Here is a 21,077-nt window from a genome sequence, read left to right as displayed (position 1 = left end):
GTGACACGATAGAGGTGTATAAAATTATGCATGGGATGGAGAGAGTGGGCAGAGAAAAGTGTTTCTTCCTCTCTCATGATCCCACTCGAATTTGTGGACGTCCAATAAAGCAGAATGTTGGAAGGTTCAAGACAGGCAGAAGACGGCCCTTCTTCACACAGCACAGAGTTAATTCACTCCCACAAGAGGTAGTGATAGGCACCAACTCAGATGCCTTTAAAAGAGGATTAGGCAGGTTCACGGAGGATGAAGTTATCAATGGCTACTGGACACAGTGGCCACGCACGATCTCTGCTGTCAGAGGCAGAATGTGTTTGAATGCTGGTTGCTGGGAATCACAGGTGGGAAGAGTGCTCTTGCGCTCAAGTCCTGCTTTTGCAGGGGTCCCAGAGGCCTCTGGCTGGCCGCCGTGTGGACACGATGCTGAACTAGATGGGCCTTGGGTCTGATCCTGTAGGGCTCTTCTTATGTTAAGTATTGCTTTTCCACAGCTAACTTAGACACAAAATTGAGATGGGGATTTCATGTCGCTCTTAATATAGCGCTATATATTCCCCATACGTCTCACGTCTTCCTACATATGTCTACTCAGAAGTAAGGCCCATTCAGGTCTATAAGATGTTCTTCCTAGAATTGGGTAGTCAACCTGGTGCCCTGGAGCTGTTGTTGGACTCCAGTTCCCATCATCCCTAACAGTGGGCTGTGCTGGTTGGGACTGCTGGGATTTGGAGTCCAATAAGATCAAGAGAGCACCACGTTGGCAACCAGTTCCATAGAAAGCATCTTTAGAATTGCAGTCTTCAATCAGCAAAATGCTTCCCTTTTGGTGTGGGGCAGAATATGATTGGCTGGAGCCTGACTGCATGGTTTGCCTCACATCTCAGGATTTACAGGGGCTAGAATCTTACTACTTGTTTGAAATGAAACAAGTGGGGGCCACCCAGTGACCAAAACTGGCACTGGGTTGCCAGGTTAGAATCCAGACAAAACCTGGGCAACTGGACCATATTACAGCCAGAGGTATAGTGGTCCAGAGACTCAGGGAGTCTTAGACCCTTTACTCTTTTGGGAGCAGGGTCCCAGCAGAGTCCCTATGTCTCCAGCATCCTATGAGCCAATCAGCATAAACAGGAGTGTTTTGGCCACTGAGAAGAGTCTTCTAATACGCTTCCTTGTCCTTTCCTGTTGATTGGAGCCAATCAGAGTGAAAGGAAGTGAGTCAGCCACTGAGAAGACTCTTCTCAGTAGCCAACACTCTAACACACTCCTCTTTCATTCTGATTGGCTCCTAAGGACATCTGTTGTTGTGGGAGAAGTTGCACGTGGGAAGAACGGAAGAGTGTGGAGATGACAACAAGAGCAAACAAGTGAGTGAAGGGGCATAGCTGTGAGGGGATGTGGTGTGACTATTATGAAGGGACCCTGCACTTCTGATTACAGCCTTACATTATACCTTACATTTTATCTTAAATAACTTGGTATCACCCACAAAATCTGTGCATTGCCAAGTTTTTCCCTTTTCTTCATTGGGATGAGCTGGAATATTTGCACAGTCAACAACATTAAGCTTAGCTGTAAGGGCTGCAATTCTGTAAAAATCAGTGCCTGAACTCCTATTGATTGGAATGGAGTAAAGTACACCCACTCCTTTGGTGGTTTGATGGTAGCCTTAACGACTGCAATACATAGCAAGGAATTAGACTATAATCAAAACCTTAACAGCCTGCAAAAACTACATTGTTTTGGAGAAGGATTTTTCAAACATTTATGGGGCAGAATGCCATCTCGAAGTTGTGCTCGACTGAAAATCTAAAAAAATCTGTATCTAGAAGTACTTTCTAAAAAAAAAGAAAATGACACGACTCGCCTCGCTTTATTCTATTTGTTTTATTGCCCATCCCAAGGGCCCAGGCTGGGATAACAAGGCAACAAACATGTAAATGAGCTACCATTGAAAATTAGTCTCAGCAGACATATCACAACCCAAATGCCCTGAGATAAACCTACCCAAGATAGACCCTATGAAAACTAGGTCCAGACTCCGGAGTGGTTTTAAAAGAGACTTCGGCTAGAACTATGTTGAGCCTTCATGGAGTATACTTTCATCAACAGTCCATTTCTCAGTGTCAAATAGTTTGCTTGGGCCTGGGGTTGAAGAGCCATGCTTCGATCATATCAAAGAAAAAGAGTGATAACTGCTTGATTCACCTAACCCTGGCCTCTCAAAGGAGTGTGTGGGATTGCCCCACAAAACAGGATACAGCAATGCATCCCTTTTAATTGCAGGAAGAGGAACACCTGGCTCACAGTCACCACATGAAGATAGCCTGTGGGTTTGAGCTTTCACATTCTCCAGGGTATAGAAGAATATATAGAGCTGCCTTGTGCTGTTTTAGACCAACAAGCCATCTTCCAGAGTGCTCCCTGCTCTGGTTGGCTGGCTATGCTGTCCTGAAGGTTCTGCTAGGGTAAGAAACTGTTCAGAAAATGCTGCACAGCCACTTCGGTGCACAACAGCTGTGTTACAGAGCAGTGGTGTTTGGCGGCTACAATGTCAGTGGGGTAGCGAATCCGCTCCAGGTCCAAGTCCGAACTTGAATGTTTGGACTAAAACTGTGCACGGATTCATTCATTCATTGGAGATCACTCGTGGCCGAGTAAGATTGTCTTCCAAGATAAAGTCTTTAACGGTGGGTCTGTAAGTGACTGTGGAGGCCAATTCTGGATCCACACAGCCTCGCACAGTGAGGACATAAGTTTCCAGATGGACTGACATCAGAGCCACCAGTCTCCACTGTTACAGAGTGTGGTGGTGGTGTTACACCGCTCACGTGAGTAGGCTACAGTTAAATGTCCACATTAAGGCATGTGTAAGTTTCATTGTCTCTAAGCTATGATCCATGGCAAGGTCCAATGATACCCAGTTATGTAGGGTGGAAATTTTTTCCATGGAAAATTTCCTGTTTCAAAGGTTTGGTGGCAGCAATGAATGGATGCCAGTGGCAAATACAGATTGGGCAAGGTTGGCAGTTTAAAAGTTTTCATCTTTGTTTATAAAGTAAAATTTGTAAAATAGATGTGCTAGATTAGATCATTCTCTTGGGTATCAGAAAATGGTCAGATACAAACTTAAAATTTCCCAATGCAAATCACCCTAATCTGCATAGAACATTTTCCAGAAAACCCACATTACTGAAGGTGCCTACTGAGTCATGTGAATTATTTGCCTGGCCCACCATCTCCATCTCACAGATTTCTCCCATGCCTATATCTATGGGCCCTTCCAGAGGTCCTTTCTATTGTGCACTCATGATGATTTGTGCTCATGATGGCATCAGGGTGGTTATATGTGATCAGCTTTCAAAGCTGTTTGCACGAGCAAAACGTTGAGGCAGACATACTGCTTCGTTTCCAATCAGTGCATGTCCTGTAACTTTGTGTAACTTTTTATACTACAAACATTCCAGTTCATATTTTGTCCTGCTTTTCTTGCGTTGTAGCGCAAGAGCGCCCCTCCAGACAGTAATAATGTGGTAACATTGGGGACGTATCACAGAACAGCTAATAAGGCAGAATGGCGTGTGGATGATTCACATCTACCACTAATGCAGTACTATTGCATCGATGACATGTTACAGAATATACCTGCAAAAACACAAGTCCGGAGGGGGCTGATGATTCTCTTAGCAGAAAATGGCATCCACTCTATAACTGAACAATGTGCCCTTCCCCTCTTTTTTCTATTGCAAAAGGTACTAGCTTAAGTGAACTGTAGTGACTCACTCCATCTGTCAATTAGCTTATTGGATTTTGGCACATGCTTTGGGGTACATTCATCTCTCCTCTGACAAGCTGGATCCTTCCCTGCATCCCCTTTCCAACAATCCTGCCCCTCGGATGCATCGTGCTAGCATGTCTCATCACACCCAAAAAGGGGCTGGACTTCTTTAATCTATAGAGGCCTTATGACACAGGTGATCACACAATCCTAGTGTAAGTGGTGGTGTGGGGAAGTGTTCTCATGTAACTACTCTCCTCCCTCCATTGCAATGGTACATTATTGGGAGGATCAGGCTGATAGAATCCATATATTAAGTTAATGCAAAATGTAAGTGTATAGCCCCTGAGTAAGATAAATCAGATTTAATCAAGTGGTTATGTGATTGTGTGTCTGTGTTGTTTCTCCATCTCTCCAAAAAACCTATTAATTGCTGACCTTTTCGTAGAGATGTGAAGAACAAGAAAAAAAACACAAAAATGGGGGCTTTCCCCCCTCCTTTTAAAAAAATTAAAAACAGGAAAAAATGGAAGAAACTATACCAATTTTTTCCTGTTTTTTTCCCCACAGGCCTTCACATCTCCACCATTTCTGGATTAAAATTGAAACACCTACTCTGAGATTGCAATCACGGCTGTTCATTTTCTTTGGCCATGATGTTCATGAGCTGCAACATTCATATGAGAATGGATGCTGTTGCCATATCCTTGAGGATGAGCCAGGAACCTTCAAGTTCTACCACCAAATGCTAGCCTGATTCCCACAAATCTGTAAACGAATGCCCCTTGCTTGAACAGACCGCAGGGTACTATGGACACCAGCTGTAGCAGCAAGCGCCTTTTGACCTGTAATCTGCCGCCGCTGTGGTGGTCAGCCAGCTCCCCTTAGCCATACACTAGCGATGGAAAGATCTGTCACTTTTGGTTCTCCCAGTTCTAATTTTTCCAATCTTAAATTCAGTTCGCCACATTTCTGCAGAAATTTGCAATTATTTTTTTTAGAATCCTCATGAAAATTCTCCAGCATTTTAGCGCAAATTTCTCCTAATAAAACATTTGTGTAGGGAACGTACACATTTTTGCAAGCCATTTCTCATAGTGTAACACCTTTTTGCAGGTTATATTCATTTTTATGCACACTTTCCCCATACGTAATGCATTTTTGTCAACGTTGTTTGGTTCACAAAGTGCGTGGCAAAATTCAAGTAAGTGCAAATTTCAAAGGACGGCTGTGTTTTGGTTCTCATATTGTTCTGGAAAGTGCAAATCTGATAAATTTAGCTTCAAATGCGAATTGCATTGAAATTCTCACCCATTCCTACCATACCACACCACGGTTTGGCATATGTGTCTCCGCTTTCTGCTGCACTGGCTTTTTTTGGGGGGGGGGAGCTAGTCTTGGGTGAAAAAGAGAACCATCTGAAGGCTCCCCTTAATCCCTGAAGGCAGCAGAGGGAAACGTATTCAGCCTGCGGTCTACATTCCCTCGTGGGCCACTTTGTGGGGGCTGCGTGGCAGTGGCAAGTGGCCTCACAGGCAAAAAGAAAAAAGAAAGGAGGGGGGAGGCCTGGAGCAATAGGTGCAGCTCTTATCCATGTACAGTAGGGCACATTCCAGGGAGTGGTGCCTGGTGGTTCCAGTGTCAGTGTGGCAATGGAATCCGCTCCGGGTTTCAGTCCGTACTTTGAAGGAGCTGCCCAAGGTGCTGACAATTGGAGCCACTAGTCTCCACTGATTCCAGGCATACAAAAGCCAAGGTTAACACTCACTCACTCTCACGCACACACTCCTCTTGGTCTTCCATCCAGGCAAGGCAAGAGGCATCATAATCAGTCAAGGACATTTTCCAGCAAGGGAAAAGGAAAGTGCGGAGCAGGGCTGATGAGGGGTCTGGCCTGGAGGCGGGTCTGGCCTAGGGACAACCGGGGACAGAGAGGCTTGAAGGGCCACATTTGGCACCTGGGCCCAAGGTTCCCCATCCCTGCTATAACTGTTGCTCCAAACTTGGTTCATCTATCCTGAGATTTCCTGTGTCCTGGCCCTGAGATTTCCTTCACCTGGTGCAAGTTCTGGGGTGTAGAGATCCACCATTACCCTCCCCTGAATGCCTGAAGGTCTGAGGTCCCTTCTCCCTTCACCCCTACACTCAACTGGTTCTCCCTTTCTGCTTTCTTAGCCCCACCCCATCCCACCTGCACCATTTGTTTGGGAAAATTAGAACATGGAACAGTTCTGACTTTTCCTGAAACCCTGATGAGAAGACAAGCCTCCAGAACTCTAGTGGGGTTAGTGGAGCAGCCTTGTGTAAAAGGCACATAGGGGTAATGGGTACATGAGAACAGAACTGGGGTTTCTTTGGGGTGGAGCATGAACAGCCCTAAGTGCAGCCATCAGTCACTAATGTTGAAAAGGCAGCATTGAAAAGGCAGCTGAAATGGTCATCTTTCGATAAAGTGCATCACGAGCTGTGCAAGTATGGCTATGCTAAGACCCTAGCTGAGCCACAGAGCCCAGCGTTGGCGAGGTCAGGTTCTTGACGATCCTGCCAAGATTGGCAATCTTTTCTTCAAGCAAGTAGTTCTTCTTCTCCACAGTCCTTTGCCTCTGCTCTGTCATCTCCAGGGCTTTCAGCAGTTGTGCATTCTCGACATAGAGGTCCTTCACCATTTCGTCGGCTCTGGTGTTCTTTGCAAGCTAAAACACAGGCAGCAAATGAGGGTTTGCTCCCCAGAGCGGAAAGAAAGAAAGAAAGAAAGAAAGAAAGAAAGAAAGAAAGAAAGAAAGAAAGAAAGAAAGAAAGAAAGAAAGAAAGAAAGAAAGAAAGAAAGAAAGAAAGAAAGAAAGACCCTTTTGCTAGCTTTCTGTATGCGAGCAAGCCTGCATTCAGAAACACTCCATCCTGACCCCCGGGAGCACAAATGTATGGAGATGCTACGTATCAGCCACCAGATGCAACAAGGTTGGCTCAAGTGGCCCCATGAGCCAGAGGCCCATAGCAGGGGTCGTCAACCTATTCGGACCCATGGGCGAATTTGCAAACCAGAGAAACTGGCAAGGGCACCACAGACATGCTAGCACCAAGCACATGTTGGAATAGGCAAAGTCTTTAATGATTACCCACTGTATTGAGAGGGGAAAAATCACTAAAGGATTAACATATCAAGTCCTAGGAAGTTTTTGTGTGTTTGTTACATTTATATCCCATCTTTCTTTCACCATGGAACCCAAGGCGGCATACGTGTGGTTCCCAGGCAGTCTCCCATCCCGGCACTGACCAGACCAGAATAGAAATAAAGAGTATCCCTCACCAAGAACAGAACCACTTTCATCCCAGGCTTTCTGCAGCAAGAAGATGGTGGATTAAAGCCAACATGGATTTATCAAGAACAAATCCTGCCAGACCAATCTTATCCCATATTTTGATCGGGTAACCTCCCTAGTAGACTGTGGGAATGCTGTGGACATAATATATCTTGATTGCAGCAACTCGACAAAGTGCCTCATGATATTCTGATTGGAACAACTATCAGGTGGATCCACAGTTGGCTTCAGAATTGTACTCAAAGAGTGCTTATCAATGGTTCCTTCCCAAACTGGGGAAGGTAATGAGCAGGGTACTGCACGGCTCAGTCCTCGGCCCAATGCTCTTCAACATTTTCATTAATGACTTGGATGAGGAGGTGCAGGGAATGCTTATTAAATTTGCAGATGACACAAAATTGGGAGGGATAGCTTATACCTTGGAAGACAGAAACAAAATTCAATGGGATCTTGATAGCCTGGAGCATTGGGCTGAAAACAACAGAATGAATTTAACAGGGATAAGTGCAAAGTTCTGCACCTAGGAAAAAGAGACCAAATGCACAGTTATTAGATGGGGGATACTTGGTTCAGTAATACTATATGCAAGAAGGATCTTGGGATTGCTGTTGATCATAAGCTGAATATGAGCCAACAGTGTGATGTGGCTGCAAAAAAGACAAATGCTATTTTAGGCTTCATTATTTATTTATTAATGGAAGTATAGTTTCCAAATTGCGTGAAGTATTGGTTTCCCTCTATTCGACACTGGTTAGGCCTCATCTTGAGTACTGCATCCAGTTCTGGACACCACACTTTAAGAAGGATGCAGACAAACTGTAACAGGTTCAGAAGAGGGCAATGAGGATGATCAGGGGACTGGAAACAATGCCCTATGAGGAGAGACTGAAAGAACTGTGCATGTTTAGCCTTGAGAAGAGAAGACTGAGGGAAGATATGATAGCACTCTTCAAGTACTTGAAAGGTTGTCACACAGAGGAGGGCCAGGATCTCAATCGTCTCAGAGTGCAGGGAGGTGGTGGGCTCTCCAACCCTGGAGGCCTTCAAGAGGCAGCTGGACAGCCACCTGTTGGGTTTGCTTTAATTTGGATTCCTGCATTGAGCAGAGGGTTGGACTCAATGGCCTTATAGGCCCCTTCCAACTCTACGATTCTATGATTCTATGTGGAGGGACTACTAATTGCAGCTGGTGGCTGTTCAGCACAGTGAGAATCATTTAGCTGCATCAGCAGGGCTAGACATTTTGCCACAGCTTGAAGCACTGCACAATGTCATTCAGCAAGGTCACCCCTTGATTCCTGTCAATCATGCCGAGGATGACAACAGTACAGCCCTCATTTTTAGCCAATACATATTCCCTGACTGTATACAGCAGGGGAGAGGAACCCGTGGCCCTCAAAATGTTGCTAAACTGCAACTCCCATCAGCCCCAAGCAACCTGGCCAATGGTCAGGATTGATGGGAGTTGTAGTGTGACAGCATCTGGAGGGCCACAGGTTGCCCACCATGCGATCTGAGACGGTTTGATATGATATTGCAAGGAACCCTTCGGTTTGGGTTACAACACTTGCAGACTAAGGCCGCCCCCACGTGCTCCTTAGAATTTCCTATCTAAGAACACAAGAACATAAGAACATAAGAAGAGCCTGTTGGATCAGGCCAGTGGCCCATCTAGTCCAGCATCCTGTTCTCACAGTCGCCAACCAGGTGCCTGGGGGAAGCCCGCAAGCAGGACCCGAGTGCAAGAACACTCTCCCCTCCTGAGGCTTCCAGCAACTGGTTTTCAGAAGCATGCTGCCTCTGACTAGGGTGGCAGAGCACAGCCATCACAGCTAGTAGCCATTGATAGCCCTGTCCTCCATGAATTTGTCTAATCTTCTTTTAAAGCCATCCAAGCTGGTGGCCATTACTGCATCTTGTGGGAGCAAATTCCATAGTTTAACTATGCGCTGAGTAAAGAAGTACTTCCTTTTGTCTGTCCTGAATCTTCCAACATTCAGCTGCTTTGAATGTCCACGAGTTCTAGTATTATGAGAGAGGGAGAAGAACTTTTCTCTATCCACTTTCTCAATGCCATGCATAATTTTATACACTTCTATCATGTCTCCTCTGACCCGCCTTTTCTCTAAACTAAAAAGCCCCAAATGCTGCAACCTTTCCTCGTAAGGGAGTCGCTCCATCCCCTTGATCATTCTGGTTGCCCTCTTCTGAACCTTTTCCAACTCTATAATATCCTTTTTGAGATGAGGCGACCAGAACTGTACACAGTATTCCAAATGCGGCCGCACCATAGATTTATACAACGGCATTATGATATCGGCTGTTTTATTTTCAATACCTTTCCTAATTATTGCTAGCATGGAATTTGCCTTTTTCACAGCTGCCGCACACTGGGACGACATTTTCATCGTGCTGTCCACTACAACCCCGAGGTCTCTCTCCTGGTCGGTCACCGCCAGTTCAGACCCCATGAGCGTGTATGTGAAATTAAGATTTTTTGCTCCAATATGCATAATTTTACACTTGTTTATATTGAATTGCATTTGCCATTTTTCCGCCCATTCACTCAGTTTGGAGAGGTCTTTTTGGAGCTCTTCGCAATCCCTTTTTGTTTTAACAACCCTGAACAATTTAGTGTATCTATAGGGAGGACTCACCTGTTCTTTCAGCTGATTGACTTTGTCTTGGAGAAGCCGCTTCACCAGCCTCAGCTGCTGTTCAACGTCCATCATGCGCTTCTCCATGGTCTTCAGCAGATGCTCCTGACCACCCTGAAAAGAAGCAGAAAGGCATTGTGTGAAGACTCAACCTCCTGGGCTGGATGGGAACTGACTGTTTTCTTTTTTCTTTATAAAATGTTGTTCATTTGTATTTTCCAAACAGCAGACAATAAAACTACATTTTACAGGTTGAGAAAGACAAAACAGTCATGCACAACATAGACATTCCCCCCCTCCATTCATATTGTGAGGTATTTATATACAGTAGGGCCCCGCTTTACAGCATTCCGCAAATACAGCGGTTGTGAATTGTAGAAAGGCCCCACTTTACAGTGCTTGTTCCGTTTTTACAGCGGTTTTTTGTCGCCGGGCGCCATTTTGGTCAATGTGAGTCAATGGGATCTGCTTTACAGCGGTTTTCGCTTTACAGCGGGGGTCCAGAACGTAACTCGCTGTATGAGCAGGGCCCTACTGTATTACATTTCTATCCCTCCCTTCCTCCCAGAAAGAGCCCAGGGCAGCAAACAAGTGATGTTGTTGTTATGTGCCTTCAAGTCGATTACGACTTATGGCAACCCTATGAATCAGTGACCTCCAAGAGCATCTGTCGTGGACCACCCTGTTCAGATCTTGTAAGTTCAGGTCTGTGGCTTCCTTTATGGAATCAATCCATCTCTTGTTTGACCTTTCTCGTTTTCTACCCCCTTCTGTTTTTCCCAGCATTACAAACAAGTGATAAAACACCAAAAATATCTGAAAAATAACTTTAGAAACATCTTTAAAAATAATTCTTACACAGATGCAGCCTGGGGTAAGGTCTCTATGTAAAAGAGGAAGGTCTTCAATAGGTGCCAAAAAAACAACAGAGATGTCGCCTGTCTAACATTTAAGGGGGGTGAATTCAAAAGGTAGTGGTCCTCCTTCATAAAGCTGAGCGAGAGGTCACTGACACATTGCCGTTCTGACAGAAGCGCAAACATTTATGCCAAGTTGTCTTTCCAAAAGGACTTCTGTTCTGTAGGAAGCCAAGTGCCCTGCACATCCGTGTTTACAAAAGATACGAACAGAAGCCAAATAAGAGTCAAAAGCATCAAGATCAGCTAATCCCCTTATGTGTAAAAGTTTCCAGCGTTTCTTGATACATGAGCGTACTTCATCTGATCAAGGAACAGGGCTGAGAAAGTAATGGGCTGTACAGCTGGGGTGAGCAGGTACACAGGACTCAGTATTCCACACAATTATGGGATTTTTTAAAAATTTAAATTATAGTAATTATTTCTAAATTTGCATCTTTATCTATAAATTAGCATATTGATGAGCTTTTGCTATTAATTGCTGACAGCCCAGCTAGATTAGATGATGATGATTACTCCTCTTGCTGTGATTTTATCTGCTGCTGTTACCTTTCGGCGCCAGGTCAAGACTTTCCTATTCTCCCAGGCATTTTAGCATGTGTTCTTAAATTGTTTTTTTAAAAAAGTTTTTAAAAAATTTGGATATTTGTATATTTGTTTTTAATGTTTTTAATTGTTGTAAACCGCCCAGAGAGCTTCGGCTATGGGACGTATACAAATGTAAATAATTAACAACAACAACAACAACAACAAACAATAATAATGATGATAATGATAATAATGACAATGACTAATAATAATAATAATAATAATGTTTATTCCAAAGTTGTGAGAAATCAATCTTTTAAGTGTCGCAGCCTCTGTTCTCTGGAACTCCCTGCCTATTGATATTAGGCAAGTGCCTTTGTTGTATTGTTTTCAACATCTGCTAAAACATTTTCCGTTTAAGCAAGCCTACCCAGACATGCAACTTTATTATTTACATTTGTTTTTTAAATCTGTTTTTATCTATATTTTGAAAATTTGATTGAAAGTCTATTTGAACAAATATTTTATACCTTTTAATGCAAACTGCTGAGAGTTTTTTTATTGAGCAATGTATTTATTTATTATTTGATTTATATCCTACCGTTCCTCCCAGGAGCCCAGGGCAGGGCAATATATAAACCTAGCTAAATAAATAAATCTACAATATAAATAAATATGATTACACAAAGCCTCTGAATCCGACAGGTTTTGAAAGAGAAGCTAACACCATAAGCACTTGTCCAGAATTCTGGAGGCACTATGAGCCCATTGGCCTTGTGTGAAACTGAGGTTCCCCATTTATTTCAACAAAAGAGCAAAATCCACACACACAAAGGAATCAGCATGTGACTGTGGGAAGAGGGCTTCTATTGAAATGAATGGGTGAAGTTTTTGCAACAGGCGGGGACTTCCATTCTTTTGATGCGACAATTCTTCACATGGCGCATCACACAGCACACAGAATGGTCTGATAAACTTCTGAAACTAAGCAGATTTTACGCCCTGTTCATAAGAGCCCCACCAGATCAGATCTAGGATCTATGTCAGGTAAGGGGAACTTGTGGCCTTCCATGTGTTGGACTACAACTCCCATCAGCCCTTGCTAGGGTGGCCAGTGATGATGGGAGTTGTAGACCAGGAACACCTGGCGGACCAAAAGTTCCCCATCTCTGATATATACAGGCCAGCATCTTCTTTCTAGGAGGGCCAGCTAAATGTTTCTGGGGAGTCCACATGGAGGGGCGTGAAGGCAATAGCCCTCTCTCCCATTGTCTGCCTCTCCAGAATGGTGTCGCAGGGTACACTGCTTCTATACATGGAGGGTCTGTTTAACCTGTTGTGGCTCATAGCAGCTGAAAGGCCTTTCTGAAATTTGTCTTACCCCCTTTTGAAGCTGTCTCGGCTAGTGGACATCAACTCATCCCGTGGCAGCAAATTCCATAACTTAATTATGCTCTATATGACGGTCCCTTTGTTGTCTTGTCCTGAATCTACTGCCAGTCAATTTCATTGCATGACCCCTGGCTCTAGAATTATGAGGGAGAAAAACATCTCTCTGTCCGCTTTCTCCATGCATACTTTTATACACGTCTATCATGTCTCCCTTCTCCCATACGCCTTTTTTGATAAACTAAAAAGCTCAAAATGTAACAATTCTTCGTGGGGATTTGCTGCAGCTCCACTGATCATTCGGGCAATTCTCTTCTGCACTTTTTGCAGACCTGCGATGTCCTTTCTGAGATGACCAGAACTGTACAGTATTCCAAGTGTGGTTACATTATAGGAACGTTGGAGGCTGCCTTATAGCAAGTCAGACCATTGGTCTATCTAGCTCAGTACTGTTTGCACTGATTGGGCAGTGGCTCTGCAGGGTTTCAGTCAAAGGACATTCCCAGCCTGGGGCTGCTGGGGAATGCAGCTGGGACCTTCTGCATGCAAAGCAAATGCTTTACTGCTGAACTATGAACCTTCCCTGAAATAAAGGCATCACAATATTTGCAGTTGTTTTTTTATTTCCTTTCCACATGATCCCTAGCATGGAATTTGCATTTCACAGCTGATGCAGACTGTGTTGATGTTTTTTCACTGAGCTATCCAAAACCATGACCCAAAGATCCCTTTCCAGGTAGGTCAAGGCCAGCTGAGTTTCAAGTTCATAAGTGTGTATATGAACTAAGAACATTTTGCCCCAATGTGAACCTCTTCACACACTTAGGGCACTCCCAGATGACTTGTTCATTGAGCATTCATTCTTATTTGTGGAGAGGGTAGACGGCGTTATGCCACAATTTCCACTGCATTTCCCCATCATAGCAAAAAGCCGCATCTTTTAGGGAAGTGTGTTTGTTGTGCAAGGGCTTCCAATAAACTACAATCATGCAACATGGATTTGCTGGTATATGATTGAATCCTGCCTGAAAATAGCAGCAGTCTGAAAGTGCCCTAACCTAACCTTAAATTGCATTTTCCATTTTACTGCCCATTCTCTCAGTTAGAGGAGAGTTCCCTCTGGAGCTGCTTGCAATCCTCTTTTTGTTCTGAACAGCATGGACCATTCAGTATCCTCATCAGCAAGTATGGCCATGGCAAACTGCAGTAGCTGCATTATAATACTAGCCAGCATTCTAGGGCCCTACTAAGGCTTCACTACTGTCACGTCCTGCTGGGGCCAAAACCGTGTTTGCAATGTTGCCCGCGGCAAGGCGCTTTTCTCCCCAATTCCAGGCCCTCATTTCAATCCTAGTGTCGAAAAGTGACAAGCCACAATCAAGTGCTTTTGGTGAGCTGATTAACCTTCTCTTACTTGGATTCCTCTTCCATAGCAGCCTTGGCTTCCGTCTCCCCAAGATGGTCCAATTTAGCCTGCCCAGTTAAGACTCTTGTCTTGACAGTTACAATAAGACATATGGCAGAAGGAGGGGAACCGTTTTTAGCCCCGAGGGCCACATTCTTTTTTATGCAACCTTGTGGGGGCCACATGCCAGTGGTGGGGGGGGCAGTGGCAAAAATGGAAGGCACAATTAATGTAAATTTTACCTTTGCACAACAGGCTAATTTCTACACACACCTTTCTTTATACTCCATCCAGGCCAGCGTTATCAGAATGTATGGACACATTTCAGACAGGCAAAGACACTTGGAGAGGGTGCAAAGCAGAGCCAGGAAGGGATGCAGTTGAGAAAGGGGGCTGGCCTGGGAAGAGTTCCAAGGGCCAGATCAAGAGGCTTGGAGGGCCGCAATTGGCTCCCGGGCCTATGTTCTTCATCCCTCCCCCTGCGACGGATTAGTAAGACAAAAAGACACACACCTATTTAAAATGTGCATTTTATTTGTTCAATTAAAATTAAAAAAGCGTAGCTCTTTCCCCATTTAAAAAGTATTGATACAACTTGTACAAAATTTTGTATAAATAACCCACATTTTCTTCTTCAAATCCAATATATAAAAAATTTGTACCCTTTTGTTTAAAAAATAGTTACATCATAAAATTTGAGGAAAAAAATAGTGTTTCTCTTTCCAACCTCCCCTGGATAAGCAATTTTTAAATAACATAAATAAAAAAGTTGACTCATAACAAATTAAAAAAGACAGCAATGTGTGATTCTTTTCACACTCTTCTCTTCCACACACAAAAAACAAACAAACTAAAATAGATTGTGACAAAAATAAATAAGGGGGAAGAAAACATAATACTGGAGAGGTTTAAATTAAAATAACTTGGTTTTTTAAGGAAGAAAAAAAAGCAATTTGATCCCTTGGTTTCTCAGCTTATGCCAGTTTGTGAGTAAGGAATGAGGTGCGTTAGCAGCCAAGGGATGTCAGAGGTGACCGATCCGCCTGTACGTATCTGCATGCAATGATCTCTGCTCCGGAAGCAAGGCCTAGGGAAAGAAGGCAAGGAGGCTTTTTGAAAAACAGCACATCACAGTTAGTAATGCAAACAACCAGCTCCACTTAAGCCATCACAGTGAGGCAGACATGGCTCTGAGAGTAAAAAGAAAAAAGAAAAAAAGCAAGCCCAGCTTTCAAAGAATAGCAAGCCCAACATGCAGTGAAATCACAAACAACATTTGGTTAAAGATTAGTATCAGCTGTGTGGAAAGGGCAAGTGACTTCTGGGCAGCCTAAACATTCTTGTGGCCAATTCACAGACGAGGCTGGTTTGATCTTAGGTGATCCCTCTTCTCTTTGAGGGCACTTTTGAAGGGTTCAGTCTGCCATCTTGATTCAAAATGGCATCCAATTGCATTCCAAACATAGACCAAACCCTTGATCTCAGGGACCACCATGCAAAATTTGCTTACAATATCTTAAGAGGTGTCCAAATGCACAGCGAACAAAGAACTTTCCAAAATATCTGGAAATAAAGCACTGATCACAATAATTAGGGGGGAAATCATGCTTTGATGCAACATACTGAAATATGATATCTATAGAGCATTTAGAAAAGATTGGGAATTTGCAACTGGCATAAACAGAGAAAGGATCGCCATGTTGAAAAAGGAGAAATGAAGAAGCATCTACTGGAAGTGAAGACTCTACACCTGAAGATGAAGAAGAAAGGGAAAAGGGGCGCACCTGGGGCATGTTTGTTTCCAAGGGCTGGCTTTCAAGTTCTTCCTGCAGGCGCTGGCACCTCCTCTCAGCCTGTAGGAACTGGTGCTGGAGCTGTTGGTAGTGCTCCCAGGGGACCACGGAGCAGCCTTGCTGCTGAAGGAGTTCGTGAGGATGCTGAGGTGGGCTACACATCATGCTGGGGCTCGAGTGAAGCAGCTGAGCGAGGGAGAAAAAAAAAGAGGCAGATGAAAGGATGTTAAAGAAAAGCTCACCTTACTGGGTCAGGCCAAGGACACCCCTCTTAGCATCTGTGCGTCAGAATCAAATCAGCGAGTTTAAGACCAGTGTGAAGCATCATCCATTGACAGATTCCATCCATCAACAGTTTCTGACAGATCCTATTGACCCAATGTGGGTTAGAGCCTACTGTTACTACTGAATTCCTGATCTTATAATACTGTTTTAATGTTTCTATCCGTCTGTTTTATTGGTTTTTAAGCTGTATTTTTGTATATCGATTAGAGATTTTAAAATACTAAGCAATTTAGAAATACTTAAACAAAACAAACAAATAAACAAAAGGATTTAAATGAAATTTCTTTCCTGTTTAGCTGATTTTTTTAAACTTTTGCTTATTAATTTAAGGAATTTGAGGCCCCATCTGCACTATACATTTAAAGTAGCATACCACTTTAAATAGTCATGGCTTCCTCCCCCAAATCCTGGGAACTGTAGATTGTTAAGGGTGCTGAGAACTGTTAGGAGAGCCTGATTCCCCCCACAGAGCTATAATTCCCAGAGTGGCTTAACAGTCAATCCCTCTTCCCAGGGAATTCTGGGAATTGTAGCTTTGTGAGGGGAATAGGGGTCTTCTAGCAATTCTCAGCACCCTTCACAAACTATAGTTTCCAGGATTCTTTAGTGGAAGCCACGACTGTTTAAAGGGGCATGACGTATAGTACAGATGGGGCCTGAAAGGAGGTGAGATATAAATGTTAATGCATAAAAATAAAGTAGGCTACCATTGTATCTCCAACACTGGCTAGCCAGATGACTCTGGGGAGGTCAAAGGCAGGGCATAATACTGATGGATACTGCCATGGTTAATATCTTTCAATAGACTTACTCTCCATGAACTTGTCTAACCCTTTTAAAAAACAAATAATGTGTAAGAACATACGGAAGCTGCCTTGTACCAAGTCAGACCACTGGTCCACCTAGCTCAGTGTTGTCTACTCTGACTGGCAGCAGCTCTCCAGGTCCTCAGACCAGAAGCTTCTCTCGGCCCTACCTGGAGATACCAGGGATTGTCGCTTTTCAACAGAATGGACTGTTGCCATTTCAGTTTGTTGTGCTAGTTCACGTACTTTATTATTTTCTACTTTTATTGCACTTTTATTGCTTTACTTCTTTCTCATCCCTTTTCTAGAAAGTAAAAAGGTAAAGGTGAAGGTGTCCCCGCACTTATAGTGCTAGTCGTTTCTGACTCTTAGGGTGACGTCTTGCGACATTTACTAGGCAAACCGTATATATGGGGTGGGATTGCCAGTTCCTTCCCCGGCCTTTCTTTACCCCCCAGCATATGCCGGGTACTCATTTTACCGACCACGGATGGATGGAAAGCTAAGTGGACCTTGACCCCTTTTACCGGAGATTCGACTTCCTCCTTCCGTTGGAATCGAACTCCAGCCGTGAGCAAAGCTTCGGCTGCGTTACTGCCGCTTACCTCTCTGCAGTACAGGATGTTAATTATGTTAGAAAATAAATAAAGGCTTTTTTAGTCCTGTGTTCAGTCTCCAACAATCCTGTATGCTTAAACACAGGCCCACAACAACAACCCTACTGGTTGTTCGTTCCCAGTAAAGTCGGGCATCTGACCAGTCAGAAAAGATTTGGTTAACTGAACCATCACATGAAATAATGGTAAAGTATTTTTGAAGCACTGACAAAAATACAACACAAAGTAACAGTATTTGTTTTATAAAAATAAATATTTTTATATAAAAAGATTATTATTATTATTAACAACAAACTGCATTTTTATCCCACCTTTCTTCCAAGGAGCTGAAGGTGGTGTAACATGCTTCTCTCCCTTCTCAATTTATCCTCACATCAACCCTATGAGGCAGGCTAAGCTGAGAGTCAGATTGATTGGCACAAAGTCACCCAGTGAGCTTGAGTGAGGATTTGAACCTTGGTCTTCCAGGTCCTAGTTCCACCCTCTGACCACTGCACCATCCAGGCAGTTGTGCTAAGTTGGCAGCAGGGTCATTTGTCCAAGCACCACCAACATCAGGGCTCCATGGAATATTTAATAATGAGCAAATAATAGGCAGTCAGTTGACAATTGCTTATTGGTCAATTGACCAACATGTCAGCTGTAGTTGTCACAATCTGGGAAGTTAAGAGGCATACTGGATCTAATGATGGAGGTGTCACCTTTGGCTCCTGTGGCCATTAGCAGCTGCCTCCCCCATGAATTCATCTCAACCATTTAATAAAAAAGTCATCCAAGTCATCAGAGTGAGCAGCAACAGAGGAACCTGAAGGGCACTTCACAAGCTACTTAGACTGAGATCAAAATACAGTACAAATCATTAAAGCATTTCTCAGTCACAGAAAAATTCAAAAGCACACGCCCATCGACTACAGTGACTGGCTGCGCAGAAGCCAAGGAGCCTCTGAGGTTGTATCCAATGCTCTGCGCGCGTAGTGCCACATGTGCAACAGGACTGTGGTTTCCTTTCCTCCTCCAGACAGGGCATCTCCAAAATCTGTTCCAGAGGGTCCCCCAATAAGTTTGAGGCTTGAGGGGGGCTGGAGGGAACAGGAGAGGAAGAGGAAACTCCAATATGCTGTGCCAGCAGACAGGCAGCACTGGATACAGCCCCAGGGAACTGCATTTTCCAGAGACCGTAGTGAATCCAGCCATGCAAATGTCAACGTGCTAATTCCATGAAAGGCATGCAAAAATGAAACCACAGAAGGACAACACCAACTGCCACAAGAGGACATATGGCCGTTCCAAGAACTGAAAAACAGGACATGGGATCTCAGAGCCACTCTTCATTTCCCCCCCTTGAAATCTGGTTTCGACTTAAGAGAACTTATTCAGTATTCTTGTAGGATTAAATTTAAAAGCTAAGCGCTTTCTGTCTCAGTCTACAGGAATTAACTGCGACAGTCGGTAACCCTCACCCCCTTTTTTGCCTATTGATAGGTCCATTAAAATGAAGAGGGGCTCCTTCAAAAGAGATGCGGTGATCAACTTTGGTATTAAGTCTGGAACAAATGAAAGGAGGCAGGTGGGAGATGAAGACGGCGCAAATGAGATTCCTTCTCTCTCCATGCAGTGGGATTATGGGGAACAGGTTTGTTCTACCTTCACACGCTAGGTCAGGCAGGACACTGCAGCCGTCTCTGCTAGTTCCAGCCACCAAAGTCTAGGCACAGCGGGTTAGCAAGGAGAGGGGAAAAGAAGACGTGTGTGAGAGAGAGAAGTTAAGGGAGTCAGGGGGAAGAAAAGGGCAAGAAAAAGTTTGCACAGAAAACAAAAAGACGTAACGAATGGACTGCCTTCAAGTCGATTGTAACTTATGGCAACCCTCTGAATAGGGTTTTCATGGTAAGCGGCATTCAGAGGTGATTTACCATTGCCTTCCTCTGAGGCTGAGAGGCAGTGACTGGCCCAAGGTCACCCAGTGAGCTTCATGGCTGTGTGGGGATTCGAACCCTGGTCTCCCAGGTCATAGTCCAACACTCTAACACCCCACAGGCTCTCAGACGTAATGAAAGGAGAAGGAATATTTCACAGAAATCAAAGGAGCCGGCCCCCAGTGAGGCCTGGGGGCTGGAGAACAGAGACACAAAGGGATAAACTACATTGCCCACAACAGAATAACATTTTGGGCAGAGATCATGCTTACATGGAGGATAAGGCTATGGCAGAATTGCTCTACCTCCAGCTGCTGGAAACCCCAGGAGGGGGAAAGGTGGTCTGCTCTCGGGTCCTGCTTTTGGGCTTCCCAGAAGAGGCATCTGGTTGGCCACTGTGAGAACAGGATGCTGGACTAGATGGGCCACTGGGCCAGGGTGGATTTTTTCCCCCTACGATACAAGGAGCCAGCATACTGCCAGTTCCCAAACTAATCATATACTATCAGCAGCGTTTTTTGTGTTTTGATAGTACTCACCAGTATGGAGTACTGGCACCTCTTTTTTTGTTGTTGCCCAGGTCACCAGCCACTTTGTGTTGGCACCCACAGTACTTTTATCAATATATGAGTACCGGCACCTCATTTGTTTTACCAAAAAAGCACTTAGTAGTATAAGTTTATGAAGATTTGAATGGAACCAGGATTCATCTTCATTCTCTGTTTCTTTCTTTTCTCATCTATTTCTTTTTTTAGAAACGACCTAGCTCCTTATTAAATCCCACATGCTCAACTGCACAAAAGTTTATTTCATACTGCACTTGTTTCGTTTTTTTGACACGGCACAAAATGTGTCTAGCTGCATGTGAAATAAGCCCTGCACTGGCCTGACCCAGCACGCTCTTCTTACGCTCTTCTGTTATGCCGGACTTCGACTCCCATTGGCAATGCTGGCTGGGGCTGATGGCCATGGTAGCCCGACAACATCTGGAGGGCCACAGGTGTTCCCCACCCTGGTGCAAGCTGAATCCTGCACATTTAGTGCTGTGTTCAGAATTTAGCTTCCTGAAAATATTGTACTGTCCTGTTTCTGCAGTCTCTCCCAGATGAGGGCAGCCAATCTACGAGTGCTCCCAGATCCCCAAAATGTTGCATTTCCTTCAGGCTCCTAGAAGAGGACTGAGACTTTTCTCACCACTGGGGTGACTGGGTGAAGGTTCTTCTCCCTCCCTTTTCTTTTGCGGGCTTGTCACTGGATTTTAACCCGGGCCGTATCTGTGCTATACCTTTAAAGCAGTTCCATACCCCTTTAAACAATCATGGCTTTCCCCCAAAGAATCCTGGGAACTGTAGTTTGTGAAGGGTGCCAAGAGTTGTTAGGAGACCCCTATTCCCCTCACAGAGCTACAATTCCCAGAGTTATCTGAGAAGGGGGATTAAACCACTCTGGAAATTGGAGGTCTGTGAGAGGAGAAGGGTTCTCTCCAAACAATTCTCAGCACCTGTAACAAGTTACACTTACCAGGATTCTTTGGGGGAAGCCGTGACTGTTTAGAGTGGTATAATGGTGTATTAAACGTACAGTGTGGATGTGGCCCCAGAAACAGTTTCTTGTTGATTCTTGCTGTGTCCCCCACACAAAGGGTTCGCTTTCTCAGTATTGCTTC

At 44.2% G+C, this 21,077-nt stretch overlaps 1 protein-coding gene across 11 annotated transcripts in view; it reads right to left on the bottom strand.

The window, feature by feature from the left end:
* Positions 1–1,889: 1,889 nt before the first annotated feature.
* The window catches only part of NIN (ninein), a 131,231-nt gene continuing 112,043 nt past the window's right edge, over positions 1,890–21,077 (bottom strand). For 7 of the 11 annotated variants that reach the window (XM_061612555.1, XM_061612560.1, XM_061612559.1 and 4 more), the window contains 3 exons: positions 15,779–15,973; positions 9,756–9,869; positions 1,890–6,471 (listed from right to left, as the gene is read on the bottom strand). In XM_061612555.1, coding sequence (XP_061468539.1) covers positions 6,262–6,471; positions 9,756–9,869; positions 15,779–15,973 — 519 coding nt within the window. In that variant the 3' untranslated portion in view covers positions 1,890–6,261. Of the gene's footprint in view, positions 6,472–6,847; positions 7,619–9,755; positions 9,870–14,525; positions 15,082–15,778; positions 15,974–21,077 lie in introns of those variants that run through there. The other 4 variants (XM_061612562.1, XM_061612561.1, XM_061612564.1 and 1 more) reach the window with 4 other exon arrangements.

Source organism: Rhineura floridana, chromosome 2, assembly GCF_030035675.1.
Source record: "Rhineura floridana isolate rRhiFlo1 chromosome 2, rRhiFlo1.hap2, whole genome shotgun sequence".
In the NCBI taxonomy this organism is placed as follows: Eukaryota; Metazoa; Chordata; class Lepidosauria; order Squamata; family Rhineuridae; genus Rhineura; species Rhineura floridana.
This window is presented reverse-complemented; position numbering and strand designations above follow the sequence as displayed.